The 22,291-nt window shown below is 50.7% G+C and overlaps 10 protein-coding genes across 10 annotated transcripts; 6 read left to right on the forward strand and 4 right to left on the reverse strand.

Annotated features, from left to right (window-relative positions):
- Positions 1-235: 235 nt before the first annotated feature.
- On the forward strand, positions 236-1,389 carry K452DRAFT_329092 (uncharacterized protein; the record flags this gene model as incomplete). Its single annotated transcript, XM_033545035.1, has 2 exons — positions 236-576; positions 633-1,389. The coding sequence occupies 2 exons, from the start codon at positions 236-238 to the stop codon at positions 1,387-1,389; spliced, it is 1,098 nt and encodes a 365-aa protein (XP_033393460.1).
- Positions 1,390-2,039: 650 nt separating this feature from the next.
- K452DRAFT_339869 (uncharacterized protein) lies at positions 2,040-4,036 on the forward strand (the record flags this gene model as incomplete). The annotated part of the gene is made up of 5 exons (XM_033545326.1): positions 2,040-2,097; positions 2,125-3,013; positions 3,070-3,724; positions 3,785-3,968; positions 4,032-4,036. The coding sequence occupies 5 exons, from the start codon at positions 2,040-2,042 to the stop codon at positions 4,034-4,036; spliced, it is 1,791 nt and encodes a 596-aa protein (XP_033393461.1).
- Positions 4,037-4,300: 264 nt separating this feature from the next.
- On the reverse strand, positions 4,301-5,635 carry K452DRAFT_278106 (uncharacterized protein; the record flags this gene model as incomplete). The annotated part of the gene is made up of 3 exons (XM_033539354.1): positions 4,301-4,584; positions 5,055-5,337; positions 5,398-5,635. The coding sequence occupies 3 exons, from the start codon at positions 5,633-5,635 to the stop codon at positions 4,404-4,406; spliced, it is 702 nt and encodes a 233-aa protein (XP_033393462.1). The 3' UTR covers positions 4,301-4,403.
- Positions 5,636-5,855: 220 nt separating this feature from the next.
- K452DRAFT_235268 (uncharacterized protein) lies at positions 5,856-6,622 on the reverse strand (the record flags this gene model as incomplete). Its single annotated transcript, XM_033537420.1, has 5 exons — positions 5,856-6,013; positions 6,046-6,209; positions 6,244-6,380; positions 6,447-6,481; positions 6,541-6,622. The coding sequence occupies 5 exons, from the start codon at positions 6,620-6,622 to the stop codon at positions 5,856-5,858; spliced, it is 576 nt and encodes a 191-aa protein (XP_033393463.1).
- A 379-nt stretch (positions 6,623-7,001) lies between these two features.
- Positions 7,002-8,610, forward strand: K452DRAFT_235327 (uncharacterized protein; the record flags this gene model as incomplete). The annotated part of the gene is made up of 4 exons (XM_033537426.1): positions 7,002-7,297; positions 7,348-7,619; positions 7,697-8,064; positions 8,119-8,610. 4 exons carry the CDS (start codon positions 7,002-7,004, stop codon positions 8,608-8,610), a joined length of 1,428 nt encoding a protein of 475 aa, XP_033393464.1.
- A 1,410-nt stretch (positions 8,611-10,020) lies between these two features.
- K452DRAFT_301724 (uncharacterized protein) lies at positions 10,021-12,144 on the reverse strand (the record flags this gene model as incomplete). The annotated part of the gene is made up of 4 exons (XM_033542491.1): positions 10,021-10,581; positions 10,660-11,142; positions 11,205-11,739; positions 11,792-12,144. 4 exons carry the CDS (start codon positions 12,142-12,144, stop codon positions 10,021-10,023), a joined length of 1,932 nt encoding a protein of 643 aa, XP_033393465.1.
- Positions 12,145-13,253: 1,109 nt separating this feature from the next.
- K452DRAFT_278109 (uncharacterized protein) lies at positions 13,254-14,153 on the forward strand (the record flags this gene model as incomplete). The annotated part of the gene is made up of 1 exon (XM_033539355.1): positions 13,254-14,153. One exon carries the CDS (start codon positions 13,254-13,256, stop codon positions 13,980-13,982), a length of 729 nt encoding a protein of 242 aa, XP_033393466.1. The 3' UTR covers positions 13,983-14,153.
- Positions 14,041-15,617, reverse strand: K452DRAFT_98095 (uncharacterized protein). The gene is made up of 3 exons (XM_033547391.1): positions 15,543-15,617; positions 14,709-15,478; positions 14,041-14,659 (listed from the first exon to the last, which is right to left on the reverse strand). The coding sequence occupies exons 1-3, from the start codon at positions 15,610-15,612 to the stop codon at positions 14,099-14,101; spliced, it is 1,401 nt and encodes a 466-aa protein (XP_033393467.1). The 5' UTR covers positions 15,613-15,617; the 3' UTR covers positions 14,041-14,098.
- A 255-nt stretch (positions 15,618-15,872) lies between these two features.
- Positions 15,873-17,771, forward strand: K452DRAFT_235265 (uncharacterized protein; the record flags this gene model as incomplete). The annotated part of the gene is made up of 5 exons (XM_033537419.1): positions 15,873-16,174; positions 16,226-16,384; positions 16,433-16,594; positions 16,645-17,163; positions 17,225-17,771. The coding sequence occupies 5 exons, from the start codon at positions 15,873-15,875 to the stop codon at positions 17,769-17,771; spliced, it is 1,689 nt and encodes a 562-aa protein (XP_033393468.1).
- A 1,125-nt stretch (positions 17,772-18,896) lies between these two features.
- On the forward strand, positions 18,897-21,129 carry K452DRAFT_278113 (GMC oxidoreductase; the record flags this gene model as incomplete). The annotated part of the gene is made up of 6 exons (XM_033539356.1): positions 18,897-19,271; positions 19,339-19,391; positions 19,486-20,053; positions 20,111-20,375; positions 20,440-21,006; positions 21,077-21,129. 6 exons carry the CDS (start codon positions 18,897-18,899, stop codon positions 21,127-21,129), a joined length of 1,881 nt encoding a protein of 626 aa, XP_033393469.1.
- Positions 21,130-22,291: the final 1,162 nt, after the last annotated feature.

Here is a 22,291-nt window from a genome sequence, read left to right on the forward strand (position 1 = left end):
GCGACGATGATCGGAACCGACAATGGCGCAGGCCACGCCGAAAGTGGGAGGCTGGACGCTGGGAAGTTATAGCCGCGCCCTCTCGCTGTTCGCTGGCCTCGGTGCCGCCCCCGACGCCCTCGGACGCCCCCCGCCGCCCCCCGCCGCCCCCCTTCGGCGCCGCGGCCCGGGCCCGCAATAAGGTGCACGCCTGAGCGGGCGCCCTTGGTGCACGACCGCGCCTGCCACGCCCATTATGCACTCCCCCGAGTCTCTCTACTTCCTACTGCTTGCCGGCACCGCCTGTGGCCTGCTCTGGGGCGTCGCCCTCTGGAACGGCACTGTGGCCGCTCTCGTCACTGCTGCCTGCACCGGCCGCTTCGAAGACGGCACTCCCCTCGCCACGAGCTACACCGGCCTGTCTGCCATCGACTTCCCCGTGTCCCTGCTCGTTGCCTTCTTCTTCTACGGCACAAACGGCTCCCATCCCGCCTTCCAGATCTTCCTCGTCGATGCATACGCTACACTGCAGTCTGCTTTCGTATGGCTCTACGCAGAGAGCTCTCGCTTTCATTCCAAGCCCTACGCAGTTGCATAGTAAGACCCTGCCACGCCAGACACCGTCTGCCATGCAACTGACGCCTTACTGAAAGCCCAATCATCTGGGCCCTCTTGTGGCAAGCATTCGGTGCCGCCATCGCTCTTCCCCTCTTCTTCAGAAAGCACCTCGAGTGGTGCAAGAGCAATGCGAAGCCCTTGCCAGCCTCGGAGCTTCGTCCATCCCAAGCATTGCCCTTTAGTTTCGCCCTCGGGGCGCTGCTGCCAGCTGTTATCGGCATGCTGCCGACCTGGTACCCGCGGCCCGACCAACTGCATCAGCAGATACTCGCAGCCTGGCAGCCCGATCCAATATGGGTGGCTGTGGTCCAAGCCACCTTGACGACGGTGCTCTCACGTTTACCCACCGAAAAAAGCGACGAGAGGTCGGTTGGATGGCTGCAGGCCTCATACGTCATTGCTGCAATGTCGTCAGCAGTCGGGCACATGTATGCTTTCGCAACGCTGATGCTGTCGTCGGACCCTCGGCTCGGCTTCAAAGGTGCCTATGTCCCTTCGCTTTTTTCTGGGCCGCCAGGCGCAGCTTTGAAACTGGCGAACGGGCCCTGGCTTTTTCTTCAGTACGACCTTATCATCATTTCCCTCTCGGCTCTTTCGTGGGCGTATTTACTTGTCACTCCGATCGTTGGGAAAGAGAGTTGGGTTCGTAACTTGCTCCCACTTCTGATCATGGTTGCAGGGTTCGTCTTCGGAGCTGGTACGGTCGTTTCGGTGATTCTTTTCTGGCGGGAAGGGAAGATGCAGCAGGAGCGACGCTCTCGCAAAGCCAACGTAGCAAAAAGGAGCGATTAAACGTCAATTATGGAGGTTAGCCAATTGGGAACCGCTCCTTCTTCGGCAAAAGGCTGCTTGGATACTTTGTAGAGTATCCATGACGCCGCGACTTTGTGAGAATGGATCAGCACTGGATTTTCCCTGCAAATCTAGTGTGTCGCAGTTTTTAATATCAATTCTAACCGTAATTAATTGTAACTATTCCAAATAGATGAATTGCGTGCGATAAGGGAAGTTGAACATGCGGCCTTCCGCGTTTAGTTTTTCCCACCGAACCAAGACGGAAGCAAATATTGCCAGTACTTGCCCTGGAATCGGCCTGTAGAGGCAGTCAGCCACAGCCTAATGCTTTCCAAGACATGATTCTCCTACTCTCTTTGCCGCTTGGGCTGACGTGGCGTTCGGACAGGGCGCCGAGCTACGATAATCCTACGGGCACGGAATCGAACCGGTGTCTCTCCGGTTCCCCGGAGCTGACCGAGGGCGAGCAGTTCGGCACCGGGGCCCAGGTCCGCAGATAGCTTGCATTGGGCTCGTGAAAAATACGTAACGGTCCTTTTGGCAGCGTCTAAGTTTTGTCTTGAGAGCCCCAGAAGAACTGTAGAACGAAAAACACTGAACTTCGTGTCAAGCTGTAGCATCGTGTAGGTGCAGCTTTGGATAGAGAGATGGCCGCAATGGGCTCTAATTCAGGTCGAAATGTCGATGTTGCCATTATTGGCGCAGGTATGATTACTGCATCAAAATGAAAAGGACGAGCTGACTGGGTGCTGCGTGGACAAGGCTGGTATGGCCTCGTAGCTGCTCGAACCTACCTTAGGCTCCGTCGGAACACCAATCTCTTGATTATTGACTCAGACTCTACCGTGGGTGGGGTATGGAGCGAGAGCAGGTTATATCCGAACCTGGTAGCCCAAGTCAACCTGGGCCTTTTTAATTTCACCGACGTACCTATGCCGGCTACAGGCGTCAACGACAAAAATCAAGTCACCGGACGCATGATTCACAACTATCTTGCTGCTTTCGCCAAAGACAATGATCTCCTGCATCGTATCCGCTTCAACACTCACGTGGACAAAGCGGTCCGATGTAGGCGAGGCTGGCGCCTCTCGTTCAATAACTCCAGCGACACCGTTGATGCCGAGAAGCTCATTGTCGCCACTGGAGTCACCTCGATCCCCAACATGCCGGTGTATACAACCGAAGAGGTTACCGTGCCTGTGGTTCACTCGCGCGATCTCGGCCAATCGTACTCGGAACTGCAGCAGGCCGACAAGAAACACATCATCGTCGTCGGCGCGGCAAAGTCGGCGTACGATGCCGTGTACCTTTTGCTTTCCATGGGAAAGAAAGTGACTTGGGTCATCCGCCCAGACGGTGCTGGGCCGCTCGCCATCTTGCCGGCAGAGCTCCTGGGGATCTGGACGAGCATTGGAGTCGCATCAACACGCCTGATGACAGCCCTGAGTCCTTCTATCTTCAATACTGAAGGCTTCCTTTACCGCATTTTCCAGAAAAACCCCTTAGGCAGGTTGTTCACAGGCCTTTTCTGGGACGTTGTCGCCTTTCTTAGCGATCTGCATGCTGGGTATTACAAAAATGATCACGTTGCGAAACTCAGGCCAGAAGTTGACGGTAAAGGGTAAGCCGCCCATGTCAAATTCCTTCTCATTCATCTTATCTGACAGAGGCATGCAGAATCTTCTGGGCCAACTCAGGCCTCGGCGTCGTCACCCTTCCGGATTTCTGGAGCACAATCCACAAGGGTGACGTCACAATTGTGCGCGACGCCCTCGACTCCCTCAACCATAACACACTGCGACTTCGATCAGGAAAGGCCGTGCAGTCGGATTTCATAATCATGTGTACAGGCTGGGGAGATCATTTTGCTATGTTCAATGAGGCGTACAAGACGGAGATTGGACTACCCGTGAGAAGCAAGACGTCACTCGAGAAGGACCCCGCCGACACCGAGTGGGAGCGAATCGACCAGAAGGCCGAGGCTGTTGTTGACGCGAAGTTACCCTTCCTCGCCAAGGGCCCTATCCTGAAGAACCCCCAGAGCAGCTCCAGGCCTCAGTGCCGCTGGAGGCTATACCGCCGGGTGGTGCCTTTGTCGCTCGCTGAAAAGGGAGACCGGTCTCTCGCCATCTTGGGCCAGATTCACACGGTGCAGACGCCGCTAGTATCTGAGATACAGTCGTTTTGGGCCATACTTTATTTACTAGACGAGCTGGAGCTGCCGGATCACGACACCATGGTCAGGGAAATTGCCGAGTGGAACGCCTGGACTCGCAAGCGCTACCTGAGCCAGGGCCAAAAGTTTCCCTACTCGCTTTATGATTTCCTCCCCGTAAGTCCAGTTCTTCAGAGCACCCTATTTGAGCCACGCTCAGCCGCTGACCTCTACAAGTACATCGACACACTGTGCAACGACCTGGGCATCAACTCGCGTCGAAAGTCCAACGCTCTTGCCGAAGTCTTCTCGCCCTATCGCCCCAAGGACTTCAACGGCTTCATCGGAGAGTACTTTGCCAACAAGGCGAAAAGAAAAGGTGCAGTGATGCCTCCCAAATCCTCCCACCAATTCGTCGTTGGTCTGGCGGTTGTAGGAACTTGCGCATACATTTTGAACCTTATTCTCGCAACATTGCACCAAGATTGAGCTTTTTGTACTTCTTTTACAAATTAATGATCATAACTTAGCTCGTAGCAAAGCATTGGGAATCGAAGCAGTGAGTTCAATACGCCTTGGCTTTTCAAATATTATCACTTTGGTGACATATCCTATATATTTGCCCAGCTCCACTCAAAAATCGTTGCTTCATCTTACTATGGCTCCCAAATTGTGAATTCAGATCGAGGGGCTCAAACAGGACGTCGGCTGAGACAAAGCCCGATTACAGCCATCAATTTAGTACTGACGTTTACGAAAAACTCGAGTTGGACAGCTCTCTAAACAGTTACATGGACGGGTTACCTTTCTCCGCTCCTGTTCGAGCTGACCGGAGCCCGGAACATGAAATGGCTTGTCACAGCTCAACCTGCGTGTCTTGGAATCGCTTGTAACCCAACCCTGCGACGAATGTGTACCTCCACTCTCCCTGCTGCCTGTCTTGACTCAACTCCCAATACTGTTCGGCGTGCGCGGGGCCGTTGATAGCACCTGCGGCAAAATTTCCGTCTTCCAAGCGCTCGTCGCAGTAGTAAAAACTGTCGAAGAGAGAAGGTAGCGTCAGTCTTGCCATATTTAGCGTGATTAAAGGAAACGCCAACGGCACACAAGCAAGCTACCACACTACTATGCGAAAGGGTGCAAAGAAAAAAAATAAAAAGAGTAATTATGGGTGAAGGAAAAGTGCTGACGTATATGGTATAACCGTGCGAGAGAAGGTAAAACGCGGCTTGATCGTAAAAAGGTGGCTAGCTGCGAGCTTTACATAAATGAAAGAGCGAAGCAGATATGTGCTCGCTGGAAGGATATAGTAGGGGGGATAGCATAGTGTTGAACCAACCAAAAAGCAAAAACAAATATATGGAATCATTCGAAGATAGATTAGCTTAATAGCCAAACAATCTAATCTGGTATCCAATAGAAAGAAAGAAAGTAGGATAGTAATTGTTGATAAAAGGGACAAGTGAGAGTGGAAACGAAAGAAAACAGATAATGGAAGAAAGCTTACGTCCAGCCTTTGCCTCGGTATGCGATAACTGCATTTTCGATGACGTGAGCCATGGCCGTCTTTCCAAGGCCAAGACTAATGAGCTGCGGCTGTGGCATGGAGCCAAGGCCATTGGCTGTGTAGATGAAGGACTTGGGAAGTTCGGGCGGCAGGTGGGCGAACTCGGCCACGGCCTCGGCGGCGGCGGCGTATGCAGACGTTGTGTTTATAGCGATGTCATACTCAAGCTGAGCCTGGGACAATGACAGCGGATTGTCGGCTCTGGTCGGAAAGACGTGGTACGCTGGTATGCCGTCAGTATGAACCATGACAACCACAACAAAACCAGAAAATAAAAACTTACCGTTGTGGATGACGACGTTCGGGGCTGCTCCGAATGCTGCTCTCACTTTTGTGAAGGCGTCATGGATGGCGTCGGGCTTGGCCAAGTCGCTCTTGATGTGTAGATAAGCTGGGTCGAAGCGGGTGCGCCCGCGGCTGACCAGGGCGATGCGGTACCCTTTAGCCGCGAACACATCGGCTGTTGCCCGCGCGATATTTGGGCCTGCGCCAAGGATGAGAAGAATATTGTTCGGCGCCATTGTACCGTTTGCCATTTATGGGCACTTCCCGCAAAGTATTTATAATCAAGCTCGGTTGATGGCCGAGCTGCTGACATGCTCGGCCAAATTGGCCGGTGGTGGCGTGGGGTAGTCATTGTGTCACCCTTGAGCACGTAATCAAGAGGTTTTTCCGTCAAAAAACAAGATGTCAATTTCATCAAAATCTGCTCTACCTGGATCAAGCCTAAACGAACGTAACTCAATCGAAGCCGGTAGCTGGCACAACCCTCGAGATACGCGACTCAACCGTAATCACACGTGTCTCTTCGTTCACAAGCATGCGACCATTGCCAATGAAGGTCATGTTCTCCAGTTCTCGAAGGCCATCGCCTCCGCTCTGAAAAGTGTGGGCGCCAGCTATTGCATTCACCCATTATGTCAGCCTGAACTTTGCATTCTACGGGATAACGTACTGGAAAATCCGAAAGGAACGCTCTTGGATGTGGGTGCCATGTTGAAGATGCTCTGGACTTCTTCATTGAGAGAGATAATCCCTTGGTACCCAAAGTCGATAGCTTTGTCGTCCTTGGTACTAGAAAAAAAAGTTATTTCGCTAATTCGTGACAAAAAAATCAAGGAAATCATACACGGCAACTGCTTTCAAGTTGATACGGGCGTGTTTTTTGTCATCATCAAAGGTAAGCCAGTCGGCTCCAAAGACGACGTCGGCATTGAACTTGGGTTCAAAGCCTTCAACCGTCTCGAGTGTGCCCGTGGGAGTTTCCTAATAGAAGAAATGCGTAAGCTTCGGATGCTCTAAAAATATCCCTCATTCAACTAGGGTGCGTACAAAGTGGAACAGCGTAGAGCCGCTGTGTTTTGGGCCTATGACTAGTCAGCATGTATCTTCATATTTTGGCATTAAGCAATGGCTTCTATTATACCGACTACATGTCCGGCGCCGACGTTGACTTTGCAAATGAGAGCCGGCTGAAGGCTAGGGAAGTTGATGATAGGGGGACTCATGATGCCGTTTTAGCGGTGTTATCGAGCTTAGAAAACCACAATGACCTATGGTACAATCTGGTCTTTTATAGGTCCATGTTGTGAACAGTAGGCTTCTTGCTAGCCAAGACCTCGATAGCCGGCCCGAACGCCGAAAGAGGCGTTACCGAGATCCCGCTAACTCGGCCTGGCGCTCCGATAGCTACGTTCTTCGCCCTTCGTTGAATCTTATCGAGGTATGCGCCAATCGGCCCATGCGAATCCTTCGGCGAAGCACGCCGTCATCGTCAATATCTACAGCTTTGCACATGGCTATTTAACAGCCTTGTTTCCGGCACATTTTCCTCTCTCTAAACAAGTGTCGCGTTCAGAAGTTATTTGTTCCCTCAATCCGTCAAACATGGCAGAATCTCGACCTTTTCGTGTTATTGTTGTCGGCGGAGGCGTGGGAGGTCTAGCCGCCTCTCATGCGCTTCAAAAGGCGGACATCGACCACATTGTTCTTGAAAAGGGGGAGATAGCTCCAGCGAGGGGTGCCAGTATTGGCATATATCCTCACGGCTCCAGAATTCTCCAGCAATTTGGATGCCTTGAAGAGGTGGAAAACGAATGCAACCCTCTTGGTAAAAGCCTTAACCTTCTTCCAGACGGCCGCGTTATTGCAAACAGCAACTTCTTTGGATTGTGCAGGGAATAGTACGTTACACTAAGCACCGTTAGATGTAAAGCACGCTAATCAAGCCAAGTCACGGTTATCCTATTCCAGTTCTGGAACGAAGGCGTTTCCTCGAAATCTTGTATGAGAAATTGCCGGATAAGTCCAGAGTGAGAGCGGGAGTTGGTGTCGTTGATATCACAGATTCGGACGACAATGTGAAGGCGGTACTGGCCGATGGCACCATTGAAGAGGGAGACCTGCTCATTGGGAGCGACGGAGTACACAGTCTAATACGCAGCCTCATGTGGAGGAACGCAAATGCTGCCATCCCCGGGTTAATAACAACAACCGAGAAAAAGTGTACGTCGAGCATTCCTACGTCATGAATTCGAATAAAGGAAACAGTAAAACAAGTAGAGCTGACATGAAAGAAACAGCCCTCTTCACCGACTGGAGTGCACTGATTGGTTTTAGCCCTACGCTGCCGAGTATGAGTAACTGTAACGTCTCTGTTACACACTACCCAGGCAGATCGTTCCTCGTGCTTGGCCAGAAAAAGTATACATTCTGGTTCGTTTTCTTCCGCAACTCGGAGCGCCTCTACTGGCCTCACAGCCCGCGCTGGACGCAGGCCGACGCCGAAAAGCGTGCTGTTGAGTGCCTCGAGTGTCCCATCTCGAATACACACGTTTTTGGAGAGCTCTGGAAACAACGCGTACGCGCGGAGTTAGTTAACGTCGAAGAAGGCTTATTTAAGCACATGTTCTTTGGCAGAGTCGTACTCTCGGGTGATGCAGTGCACAAGGTAAGAAGGATTATAGTTGCTTTACAGATTCGATCGCTTAAAATTCGTACGTAGATGACTCCAAACATCGGACTCGGAGGCAACTCTAGCATGGAAAGCATTGTCGTGCTGACCAACCTACTCCACCGCGCCATCAAGGACTACGAGGCTCGAGGAACAAAGCCTAAAAAGGCCGCAATCGAGGCACTACTATACCAGTATCAAGCTGAGCGTACGCTTCGTATGCGACAGATTATCGACTTCTCCGCCCTCGCGACAAAGGTTCAGGCTTGGGAAAACTTAGGCTACAAAATCATGTCACGCGTTATGCCACTTTTGCCGGAGAACACGTTCGCTCTAAAAACTTCCAAGCTTATTAAAGCTGCGCCGAAGCTGGACTTTGTAGCTACGCCCTTGGATACTAAAGCTACTATTCCATGGGAGGATAGTAGCTTTAGCGTTATTGTCCCAACGAAGCCATATCAAGAATCGACTCTTTTCTCGAGTCGGAAAAATTGTCTGTCTGTTATCTTTGTACTACTTCTGTTCTCTTTTTTATTATTGTAATGAGGCGTTTTCAACAGAGGCCCTTGGAGTTGCAAATTGTGTGAGGATAGTAGAAGGGTTTATCTTAATGCATGAAGAAAGATAGCCTGAGTATGGGCTGATATCCCAACTATCCTTATCTTCTATATTCATTTTACTTCTTCGTCGTTTCAATACCGTGCTATCCCCTTACTATATTAACCAAGCGAGTATATAAATACGGTGCTCTTTTATATATATATATATATCTCGCTACCAGTTACTCTCTTAAGAACCAAGCCGCGTTCGCTTCTCTCTCGTACGGTTTTAATCAACATGTTAATAGACAAGTAGTATAGAAGAATTAAGAGACAAGTTATATAAAGGATTAGGATAGGCGTGTTACTATTAATCTTTAATATAGATTAATGCCTTAAGTTAACTACGAAGGTTCTATCTACTACTAGAGCATAGTATATATTGGACTATCAGGCCATCTACTAACTATTAGCCGATATTTTATTATATATTACTCTCTATATTTACTTTACTTTTTCACCTATTTCAACACCCTACTACCTTCTATTAGCGAGCATATAACTACTCTACCCTTTTATGTATATAAAGCTCGCTACTAGATACTCTTTTATAATCAAGCCGCGTTCCCTCTTTACCCGTACGGTTTTAACCACCTCAAATATCAACAGTTTAAAATATAGGAAAATCTAGTACTTTAGTATTATAATTTATTAACCGGGTTTATAAGGGCGATAGTTATATAGTATAGCCCCACCGCGTATATTTAGTATAGGTAATATTATAGCAGTAACCATACCTCTAAAGGATCGCTAGAGCTCTATATAATCGGCAAATAATATAATCTATATACTAACAGGCGATAAATCAAGCCGTGTATAGCATTATATATTCGGGACGGGTAAGCAGGCCTATGGTACTCGCGCGCGGCGAGGATTAAAGCGTTGCTTACGCAAGCTTTTTTTTTTAAATAGTATTCTTATTCACCGACCTTCTAGCCTAAATTTCGCTCAATCGCAGCTAACTCGTAGAAGCGCGCTACTATAATTATCCACGATGAGCACTCACAACACCAAATTAGGCTAATCCGCGGGAACAAATAGACACGATTAATAACTATCTATTAAGTACGATTTAACGATTATTTACGTAATACGTTTACTTAGTACAACACTATTAACTTTTATAGTAGTAAAACCGTACGAGTAAAGAGAGAACGCGGCTTGATTATAAAAGAATATCTAGTAGCGAGCTTTATATACATAAAGGGGTAGTTATATACTCGCTTATAGAATATATTAGGGGATAGCGAGGTGTTGAAACAATAAAAAAGCTAGGTAAATATGGAGGGCAATGCATGAAGAAATGTAGGCTGATAGTTAGTTGATAGCCTGATAGTCCAACAAACACTTTCTACTAATGAAGTGGATAGTCCCAACCCATGTCCCCCAAACTACCAATATCGTTTTGCTGCAAATGCTGGCCACCCAACGGAAGGCCCACAAAGCCGATTAAACGTTGGTCAGTTAGCAACTTGCCGCCGCTCAGCTCTTCGCGAAGCTCGGCCTCGAAGACGCCAACCAGCGGACTGATCTGCATGAGCGCGACCATGGCGTCAACAAGTGAGTTCAGCGCTTCCTGCAGTACGGAGCGGTTCACTACGCTGCCGCTTTCTGGAAACACCGTTGTGCCTATGCCTCTCGGCGTCAACAGCGATGGTGACGAGGATAACGGCCCCATCGCACTGCTGAACAGATTCGTTGCGCTCGTTGCGCCCGTAATTTGGTTTGTGGCAGCTTCCCAGCTTCCCTCATTACTGCTGGGCGCCCACGTCCACGTGTCAAACGGACTGGAAGGAGAGGCGCTGCGCGGACTTCTGGACTCGTGGATGGCATCCAGTGCGAAGGTGTTGGCATTCAGTGTGCGAATGCATGCCTGGGCGGCTACATATATCGACCAAGGAACGTAATTACTCATCTGATCCGAGACACTTAGTTAGTATTTGGTGCTTCTTACTTCAAAAGACGGGTCGGGGTCCCTGGCTGTTTCTCTCACCTTCGCCAGGTCAGCGTGACCCATTAGCTTTCGCGACATGTTGGCAATTGCCAAGGCCGAGTTCTGGCATTTGGAGTTCTCGCACAATGGGTGTGGCGACCTAGGCACCTTCGCCCCGGCAACATGCATAGTCTCCGCGTAGTTGAGACAGATCACTATCGCCTGAACGCTGATGTTCAAGCAAAAGGCATTGGGCTCGTTTGGCAATAATGAAGCTGCCGTTGGAGCAGCACCGGACGCGATCCGCTTGATGTTCTCGCTGATACGATAATGGTGCATCCAAAAGTCATAAGTCGGGCTACCTGGCTTGCCTTCCTCGATGGCGTGGGTGACGTGAAAGAGGCAGCGATTGTGCAACCCGCTGATCAGTATGAGCGCATTGTTGGTACTGAGCTCCCTGGAGCCAGATAACCTGAATGCATCATAAAGATTTAACCTAGACAATGAGCTCGGAGCGTCATTAGCCGGTAAAAATGTTGTTACCTGCGCGGCCAACGTCAGCTATGATGGTCAAAGGATTGTAGGTGATTTCAGCCAAGTATTACGTCTGCGTAGATGGTCGGAATGTGGGTCTCCCAGCCTTTGTTTATACTCACAAAGCAGCTTATTTGGAAAGCCGCCCAAAACGTTCTCCTTCTCTCTTCAAGTTCCCACACATCGGTGGTCGGCGGGAGGTGATATCTGCGCTCCTGATACGCTTTCGGGAATGTGGTATTGCCGTCCATATTGTGCAAGCCAAACATTCGCACCATCCAGTTTACCCGGCTGATGTTGGTCCAGGCCCGAGCGAACATTGTCTGCTTGAGTTCGAACTGAGCTAAAAATATGCAGGATTGCAGTGCTGTAAGAGTCAAAAACCCTTTCCCTAACTCTGCCTTTTCGAACTCTTTTCGCGAGAGTTCGTAGAACTTGCGGGCAAGATCAGCTTGAGCAGAACTGAGAGATGCGCCATGAGCCAATATAATTAGCTTTAGGCTTTGCATCTCGGAATTTGCCTGTGAATCGGCTAGTCTTGACAAGAACCTATTTTTATCCATCATGAAATATCCGGAGTGCGCTTTGTCGAAAAATTTGGTGTACCTGTTCAATGTCAATTTCGCACAATTCAACAGATGCAAGATGGTAAACGGACATTTCATTGAGGACGTTCGGGGGCAGCAGCTTATCCACATCTGCTTCTTCTCCGTTATGTGTTGGTTCAGTTTCTCGCACTGATGGTGATGATCTCTGTCTTCCGGGGACTTGAGATCCAAGGATACCATCAGCTAGAAGATCCATCGATTGCAACTGTGGCCCAGTCCACTGCGTGTCTGTGAGAAAGGCCCATGTGTCGTCCAACGGTAAGGACTCATTCGAATTGGCGGAAAGCCCAAGGATGCTATTCTCCGCCCAAGAAGCAGTCGGCGAATGGTTCTTAGAAGAATCTATCGAGAGTGTAGCAGGGTCTTGGAGTGTCCTGAGGGATTCTTCTGCTTGCGCTGTCATCCTATTTGTCAGTCCAGGTCTGTTGGTCTAAGAAAGAAGAGTATAAACACACTTAAGCGCCGACAAAGGCTATCGATTATGACCATCATCTCTTGTTTGTCATGACCCAAGTTCCGGGCATAGGCACATTCAGATCCACGGCGGGAGCAGTTGTTGCAGCAGGGTTGGCGGCCATCGCAACGGACTTTCCGCTGACGGCATTCGATACAGGCAGCATGTCTTGTTGCATTACCTCCGTCCATTGTGACTGCGTTTTTGTGGTGTAGATGAAGAGCTGAGACTTGGATTGAAGGGCTTTTAAACTAGTGCTTAGTCAGACCCTGAAGCTGAAAATTTAAAGAAGTTGTTTTTACGTTAGTGTTACCAGGCTTACGAGGCTAGAAGCGGATTTAAGATAAGCAAAGGCACCAGTCTATTAAGCTATGCAATGGCGCTGTCTGCTATCCTAGCGTTTTGGAAAGCCCCAGATATGATGTCAGCTATGCAATATCTAGAACCCGCTAAGTAGGGCCTCGTATCTCAACGCTTACTGTAGCACCAAGATGAGTTACTACTTACCATCCAGCGGCAGAGCGGGGTGCTCTACTTCTACTAATACTACAGCACAGCATAGTCTATTGTATTTTGTAGTCTAATTCTATATTAGTGGGAAAGCCCAGCTAGTAGTGGGGCCTTATATAAAGACACTTCCGTATAGGTCCTTTGATTTCTAGTTAGAGGTTGATGAGTAGCGGATCGCTTACAAATCTGCCACAACGAGCCTCAGCTGCTAACAACAATGCATTATGGCTGAGCGATCACATCATTTACCACTTCGCGAATGAAGATTTCTGATTCGCTGTTTGAGTGCCTAGTGGAGCTGCGGCTTGTACATATGAAACTAGTTAGGATGGAGGCGCGAGGCACGGCGAATTTAGCCGATCGTATTGTCTCACCGTGTACGCATTCGTGGGATTCGGAATGTAAACTTGCTCGGCCAACGACGCCGAGCCAGGACAAATAGAAATAAAAAGGCACTCCTTCGCCGGTAGTTGCTAGTCCTACACATCCACCATCTCCTTCGATACATTTTCTACAAGTGCACCGTGCAACACATACCAAAGGAAACAATGGCAAACATCCCCCTCGATAAGACCGTCGCCCTCGTCTCCGGCGCGAACCAGGGCATTGGCCTTGCTGTGGCCACCAGGCTGGCAAAAGAATATGGATACCATGTCATCATCGGCTCACGTAATCCGGAGGCGGGCGCCAAAGCCGCTGCCTCACTTGGGGGTTCAAGCGTGCAGCTTGACCTGAACTCGGAAGAATCGGTCGTTGCGGCTGTCAAAAAGATCGGCGAAACGTTTGGCCGCCTCGACGTTCTCGTCAACAACGCTGGCATCCTCATTGACGGCTTCATCCCCGGCCAAAGCACCCGCGAGCTCTTCACTCAGACTTTCAGCACAAACGTTACCGGTACCGCCTGTCTGACTGAGGCTCTGCTGCCCCTCCTCCGCAACTCCAGCTTGCCCCGCGTTGTTTTCGTCTCGTCGCGCATGGGCTCACTCGCAGAGGGCACCAATAGAGATATGCCCTTCTTCAACTGGGACTTCAAGGCCTACGACTCTAGCAAGGCCGCTGTTAACATGATCGCCCTCAACTATGCTAGGCTGCTCGAGGATGTTTGCGGCCTTGTCAACGTTGCTTGTCCCGGCCTAGTCAGCACAAAATTGAACAACCACAACCCAGACGGTGCTCCGCCCGAGATCGGCGCGCAGCGCATCGTCGAGCTGGCGACTTTGGGTAAAGGCGGTCCGACCGCGACATTCTCTGACCGGGAAGGCCCGATCCCTTGGTAAAGGAAGGCAATTGTGTGCCGGTTGAGGGGTCGATTTCCTTTTACTTACTGAGCGGCGAAGTAGGAGCTAGTCTGTAGGGAGCTTTCAACAATTCATTCTTTAGCATGCTGCCATTTCTATATCATAGCTACGGTCACGTTAAGTAGAGAGCCCAAGTGATCAGATTCCGCGTTCCATGTGTCCAGCTTGCGCGCGTGCGCCGGCTCGTTGCGCCGTTTATGAGACTCGATAAGACCACCAAAATTGACCAGGTCAGGCTCGTGCATGGCAGTGCCGCATGCGTCATGTTCTGATACCCACATGTCGCGTGTGCTAGTCTCCCATATAACTTTAGGTGATGGTAGCGGGAGCGCCAGGAACTGCTCTACCGCGTCACACGGTATGCCCGTCCTGACACTGACGAGGCGGCTGATGAGAAACCACACGCATGCGGTCCTCCTTCTCGACTCGGCGAGTATCCATTCTTCCCAGGTAGAGCTGAGCGAAATTTGCTCAGACAGACAGAATGGCTCTTGAAGAAGCTTCATGAGGCGCTCACAGAGCGTCTGGAATGTTAGGAGCATCTGCAGGTTGGACTCCGCTGATTGCTGCGGATCATTTATGACAACCTTCATGATGATGTAAATAACCTGTGCTTGCACTGCAGCAAGCAGATCTTCCTTTGGCATTTGGTCCACCTCATCGACTCAGTAAACTGTCTTCGGCAGTTTTTGGGGAAGTACTTACTTTGGTCAGGAAACGCTGCTGCTCTCGCTCGATGGTTTGCCAAAGAAATGGCCGTGTTTCGATGCTCGTAGATACAAAGACATGAGCTATGCCCATGCAATTGGTAAGCGACTCCGGAAGAGGGCTCTTTGCATAATGCCAGTGCGGATGTATGAAAGGTGGGAAAGTCGGTCTTCGCAACATCATGCGTGGAAAGCTCTGTAGGGCCTGCATGACAATCGTGGCACTGTACTGAGCGACGGGGTCATGAATGGGGACATGTGCGAGGAATCCCGCATTAGTTAGGGCGGAATTCGTGTTGTCAGATGCCAAAGCCGACCGCCCGAGCCAAGGAACACCTTGCGGCGCGACATGGTCCGCCGACATGCCAAGGTCAATTGCATTCGGAATTGTGGAGTGGGCTTCGGTGGGAAGATGCAGAGGATCGCTTGGTACCTGCTTGTCGGTCGCATTTGCGGTAGGCGGGCTCAAGAGACCGGCGATGTTTCCCAGAGACATGTCGTCATCGTATGTGAAGAGGTCCGCGGTTGCAAGGAAGCCGCAGTCCGGAAGGGGAGGCGGGTTTGTGTCGAGAATGACGGGCTTAGTCTTGCGGGTGGATGCCGGGTGGTCGTAGAGGCAGTCGAGCCCTTTGGCGATGCATCTGGAGCAGCGGGGCTCGAAGGAGCACTTGACCTTGGCCAAGCTGCAGTTGCGGCATGACCTCTGGCGGTGGCGGGGACGGATCTGCGAGTTGCGGCAGTAGGAGACGTGGCGGGCGTAAGATGGCTCTGGGGAGCGATTCGGGCGGGTCAGTAGAAAGCGGGCATGTAGCAAAGGAGCCCCAAGACGCACCGCTCATGAAGGGCTTGTCGCATAGGGCGCAGACGCGCAGTGAATCGGCAGCAGCGGGACTGTCTGCCATGGTGGCGAGGGGCAATGGGAGGAACAGTGGAGACGTGGGAGAGCGTGGGGACAGTTACATAGCGATCGGCGCGCGGGACGGGACCAGCCGAGGGCGGAGGCCGGGGAACCTGGAAAGTCCGTTTGGTCAGCCTCAAAACACCCTTCGCCGTCGCCGTCACGGCCAATTTGGCCGCTTCCACCTTCACACACCCCCGCCGCAGATATTTGTTTCGCCATGGCCGCCCCCAGCATGCCTTTGTCCTGTCCACAGCCATCGCCATGGACTCTAATTCCTCCAAAAGCGAGCCCCTCCACGCCTTTTCTCTCACCACCGACTCGGACTCCACCGACATCGAGCCCCAGCTCGCCGTCCGGGCTGACCAGTCGCCGCGAAATGTCCACGGTCTACGCTGGTTCCTCGTGTGCACCTCGCTCTATGTCGGCGCTCTGGTCTACGGCCTGGACACGACCATCGCTGCCGACATCCAGGCTGCCATCATTGAGCGCTTCGGCGCTGTTTCCCAGCTCACGTGGGTGGGCACTGGCTTTCCTCTTGGCTCCGTGTGTGCCATCCTTCCGAGGTGAGTCGCCATCGCATACGCACGCTACCGCGCCCCCTCTTACATGTCTAGCGCCGCCTTCTACGCCGTCTACGACACCAAGATCCTATTCATCGCCAGTCTCTTGCTCTTCGAGGTTGGCTCCACCATCTGCGGTGCTGCCCCCGACATGAACGCCCTCATTGTGGGCCGTGTCATCGCTGGCATCGGTGGGTCTGGTGTCTATATCGGGTGAGTGTTGCACGACCGCAAAAGTCCCATTGCTGACAACGTCTGAAGCATCCTGAACTACTTTGCCATGTGCACGACGAACAAGGAACGAGGACGGTACATGTCAGGTATCGGTCTGGTCTGGGGCCTGGGAGCTATTCTTGGTCCCGTCGTCGGAGGGGCATTTTCGACTAGTTCCGCCACCTGGCGTTGGTCCTTTTACATGAATCTGTAAGTCAAGCCAGCTGCTGTTTCCAATTCGTTTACTGACTACCCGTTAGGGTCATTGCAGCCGTCTGTGCTCCGATATACATATTTTACCTTCCGTCTCTCAAGCCACCAGGCTCCTCCGACATGAGCGCCTGGAGCCAACTCCTCGCAATGGATTGGGCCGGTTTCACGCTCAGTACAGCGTCACTCGTATGCTTCGTCGCGCCTCTGACTTTTGGTGGCGCGGGATGGGCCTGGTCCGATGGCCGCACTATTGCCATGTTGGTTGTCTCCGGCGTATTTGCCATCGCGACCGTGCTTCAACAACGCTTTTGCCTGCTTACCACTTCCAAAGCACGGATGGTCCCGCCGTCTTATATCACCACAAACCGGAGCCAGATTTTGTTGAACATCCAGACGGCGGCAACAGTAGCAAACATCTACATTCCCCTCTACTATATACCACTTTATTTCCAGTTTGTGCACGGAGACACGGCGATAAAGGCGGCCGTCCGTTTGCTTCCATTTGTCCTGATCCTTGTCAGCACAAACATGGCGAGTGGGTTACTTTTACCCAGTATCGGCTACTAGTAAGCATTCCGTTGAATTCCCATCAAGTTCTAGCTTAGCATACTGACAATATTCTGTCAGCTGGATAATGTACACAGTGACCGGAATCCTCATGACGACTGGGGGTGCGCTCATGTACACGGTCACCTTGAACACGAGGCCGGCCAACGTCTACGGGTACAGTGTCTTACTCGCCATCGGGAGTGGCCTGACGTTCCAAGCGGGCTATGCAATTGCCGGCGTCAAGGTCTCACACAAGGGCTGGTCTGGTACCGACGTCCAGAGCGCCATAACTTTGCAGAACATCTCGCAGCTTGGCGGCACTCTGTTAAGCCTGTTGATCTGTGGGCAGATTTTCCAGAGTCTCGCATCGGAGAAGCTAGAACACGCGCTCGCTGGTCAGAATTTCTCGAAAACGGATATCAAGGATGCCATTGCGGGCACACAAAGTGATCTTTTTAAGAATTTGACACCAGAACTTGGGAGAAAGGCTATTGAGGCCATTACTGATGGCATGCAAAATGTCTATATCTTGAGCATGACTGCCGGAGCTCTGTCCCTGCTCTGTGCATTGGCTATGAAGAAGGAGCGGCTCTTTGGTATGCAGGCTGGCGCTGGCGGTGCCTAAGCACATCCGAGCAAGGATGTGTTTATGAAAAGCACTCAAAGGTCTCTTGAGCACTTATATGTCAACCGTCTCACGGAACGGAGGAATGCCTTTTCTGGCTAGTTACGGACAGGGTCAATGGTAGAAGAGTTTCTAGAAACCACTGGCTGGTAGATATTAGAAGTCTAGGTATAACCTAACTTCTATATTAGGAACTTATCCTTCCGGATAGAAGTTTCTAAACGTATCCTTTAGACTCTAGATTGTTCCTACTTACTAAAGGATTACGTATATAAGAAATTGCTTAGAAATATCTCCTTTCTATTTATTTCCACTACTGTCTATTATATTTCGAAGTAGAACTTTCCAGAAGTTCTTATATATAAATGCTCCTACAGATAGTACGCATTAGGAGGAATAAGGACGTTCATTCTCAAGTCTCTTTTCTATAAAATCCGACTTGTCTAATAGTAGATAGTGGTGATATGGGCTTACAGTTTGAGCTTATCAGAAACAAATGTAACCGATCGCAATTTCTTAACTCAGCCCCACAGTCTAGATGGACGACAAGGGTATTTGTAGCACCGACGCTTCTCAAACCGGAAACCATGGCGAATACGACAAACAAGACCATCTGATTCGATTAAAGAGCATTCCAAATACGCTATTCACCTGTGTCAGCACTGGTTTTGGCGTCAGTGCGCATTGACTAGACTCAGTGTGATCCACGCAGGTCCGCGAAACATTCCAATGCGTCAGCGCAGTCTCAGCCTCATTCGGTGGCACTGCATCATGAGGACATAATGTGGCCCCTGAGGGATCTCGGAGATGGAGGGCGTTCCTTCTCGCCGCCTTTGGCGGCCTCAGCTTCGGCCTCGGTCCCGAAACCGAGCCTCGTAGGGGCCCCGGAATCATACGGATATCGCTGGACTCAAAACTACCTGAGTGTGTGCCTGCTAGCGTGGGGGTAGGCAGTGGAGGCAGGGTAAGAGGGCAATTCGGTGAAGCTTAGGTGTACGATCGGAGCTGGAGAAGGGCTTTTTCTTTCTTTCCTCCTTTTCTTCAAGAGCCGCTGCTTGCCAATGATACCAGCCAGGTTAGCACTACATTTCCTCCCTCCCCTCCAAGGCCTCTCATTTGACAACGATGTTGTTATTCTCACGCCTTCTCTCGCTCTCGGGGCCTACGGCGGCCGGGCTCCTGTTCTTCGCATCGTACACATCCGCGCTCGAGGGGTGGAAGTTCAACGAGGGCAAAACGGAGATCCTGGGCAATTCTTTTGGCGTGCCGGGCGTCGAGGTGACATACGACTACATTGTGGTTGGAGCGGGAACTGCCGGTGGTGCTGTTGCCGCCCGCCTCGCCCTTGCTGGCTTCTCCGTGGGCCTCATCGAGGGCGGCTCCTTCTACGAGCTCGACAATGGCAACCGCACCACCATTCCCGGCTACGACCAAACTACACATCCTAACGATGCAGGCGCCTCTCTGGTCGATTACGATTTCGTCACCGGGCCGGAACCGGTAACAACCTCTTCTTTTTTAAGTTATATTTTTGGAAGCTAGAACCTGCATCTGACTGCTTTGGTAGGGCCTAAACGGTCGAAGCCTGCACTACACGCAGGGCAGGACCTTTGGCGGATCGTGAGTTGTCTCTCTCTCTCTCCTCTCTCTCGTCCCCTTTTTCTCTAGCTTTCTGTCTCGTCTGGTCCCATCTACTTCTGACCCATTGGCCCAGCTCCGCCCTCAATCTCATGGGCTACCAGCGTGGTACTGTTGGCTCGTTTGAAAAATGGGCCTCGATAGTTGGCAACGACCTATGGAAGTGGGACAACGTCTTCTACTTCTATAAGAAAAGCGCCAACTTCACGCCACCAAACTATGACAAAATCGACCCCCGGTTCAACATCAGCTACGATCCCTCGGCTTTCGACAACTCCCTTGGTGGGCCGCTGCAGATTTCGTATGGCAACAACCAACAAGACTACTCACCGGGTGTCGCCCACGGTTTCGAAGCTATGGGTCTGTCGCTCATCCCTGGCCTGAACAGCGGCTACTTACTAGGCTATGGCCCCATGAGTGCGACAGTCAACCCCAAGGCGGCAACCAGGGAGACGTCGCAGACTTCGTTTGTGCAAACGGCCATAGATGAGACTGACATTAAGCTCTACCAGACTACTACGGTCAAAAAGATTCTGTTCGATGACGACAAGAAGGCAATTGGTGTTGAGGTAGAAGGCCACGGTGGCATACCTGTCGTGTACAACCTGTACGCGAGCAAAGAGATTGTCGTTTCTGCGGGAGCCGTGAGTGATACATTCCTCCGAAATGTTGAGCAGTCACTTAATGTTTTTCTGTCTAAGTTCCGCTCGCCGCAGCTGCTTATGGCCTCTGGAGTAGGACCCAAGGCTATTCTGGACCAATTTAGCATCCCTGTCGTCGCCGACTTACCTGGTGTTGGCCAGGGCATCCAGGATCAAGTATGGCTGGGCTTCAGTTATGGTGTCAATGTGACTACAAAGACCCAGATTGTTCTTAATAACCCTGACTATACAAAGCCGGCCATTGATCTGTACCTTCATAATCAATCTGGTCCACTTTCTGGTATCGGTGCCGGAGAGCAAGTCGGTAAGCGTACTACGACGTCGAGCTCTTGTATCCGCCTCAGACAACATATCTGACTCTTCTGTAGGATGGGAGAAGCTCCCAAAGGAGAACCGCGCTCGCCTTACCAACGAAACGCTGGCTTGGCTCAGCACTTTCCCCGATGACTGGCCCGATGTTGAGTATCAAGACATCGCATTCAGCTCCGTACCCGACGACATTCGACCGGACGGACAATACATGACGTTTGGGGCGGCGCTGTTGACCCCTAAATCTCACGGCAACGTAACGCTTCGCAGCAACGATACCAATGATTACCCGGTCATCATGATGAATTACCTGCTCGACCCCGTCGACCAGGGCGTAGCCATCGAAGCGTTCAAGCGGTTGCGGCAATGGGCCCGGGGCAGCGGCATCCTCGTGGACGAGTTCAATCCCCCCGAAGACGTAGAGACGGACGAGCAGATCTTCGAGTGGATCAAGGCCGAGGCTACCTTCATCTACCACGCCAGCTGCGGTTGTGCGATGGGTAGGGACGACAATCCCGCTGCTGTGCTTGACGCCCAGGCTCGTGTCCGCGGTGTTACGGGTCTTCGCGTTGTTGATACGAGCTCTTTCCCTGTTCTTCCTCCGGGGCATCCTTTGGCTACAGTCTGTAAGTATCCTTCTCTTCTTCTATTATGCTTCAATGATTGGCGCAACACTAACAGACGATGTTTTCGTAGACATGGTGGCCGAAAAGATCGCCAATGCCATCATCAAGGGCGAACTGGAGTAATTAGTTATTGGATATTAGACCCGCTTGTTGTACTACCAGGCCACCCTATCTTCGCATAATTCTTTATTTTTGCATTTGCTTTTGGGTTATTTCAACACCATGCTACCCCTATATTACATTCTTTAAAGTACATGACTGCTTCGCTCCTTCACATATATAAACTCGCAGCTAGATATTCTTTTACAATCAAGCCGCGTTCATATCCTCACTCGCACGGTTTCACCCAACATGCCAACATGAAGAAAAGTTGATTGTAGTTTACGATAGTATAGATCCTCTCCGCGATATATTTTAGCTATAATAGATGTTGTGGACCGTAAGAGAAATCAACCCGCAGGGTCAAGAGAACCTTATAGGAAAGAAGCCCACACGGGCCTAGAGACCACAGGGGCTTAGTAACCAAAAGGACTCGCGTCCCGCAAGGCACCAACAGACACGTACTAAGGATAGCTCATACAGGAATTCTCCCTATAAGGACTCGGACAACTAAGAAGGCGGCAAGGCAAGAAGCCCATAGGGGACTAGAGACCGCAAGGGCAGAATCACAGAGCAATCACAAGAACCTTATCACGTCCGCCCGGAGAAAGGAAAGTTATTTATCAAGTTACGACAAAGGCGGTTGCCAGGAAAGTAGCACGAAATTCACGTACAGGACCCACTATTAGATCTATACAGATCCGAGATTCTTAGATCCACCCTCTCTAAATCTAGGGTTAATAGATCCTATATAAATACATCTAGATTATTAAAGCTTTTATATATATATTTAGACTATACTCCCTAGCAGTAGATAGGATCTTCGTAGTTAACTGTGAAGCTGGGCGCGAGGAATTGGACGCCGCTTGTCCTTCTAGATTACTGTTACCTATGGAGGTATATATGCTGCTATCTAAAAGAACACGTTTTCTCTTTAGTAGTGGTAAATGAGTAGTGCAGGGGTAAGGCTGTTGTGTAACAACTAAATAATGAGGCTGATAAACGAGAGTTATCGGAGTGATCCTGGCTGACAATTATACACGCCCTACGCTTAACACTGCCAAAAAAAGTCTGTATCGTAATATTCACATGCCAACAAGCCGTAGCAATAAAAGATGGCGTGACTGCTGATCGGGGCCAAGCAATCGGTCCCAAGCAATGGTGAAAAAGCAAGTTCTCTCAATGC

This window comes from Aplosporella prunicola, assembly GCF_010093885.1.
Source record: "Aplosporella prunicola CBS 121167 unplaced genomic scaffold K452scaffold_27, whole genome shotgun sequence".
NCBI classification, from domain to species: Eukaryota; Fungi; Ascomycota; class Dothideomycetes; order Botryosphaeriales; family Aplosporellaceae; genus Aplosporella; species Aplosporella prunicola.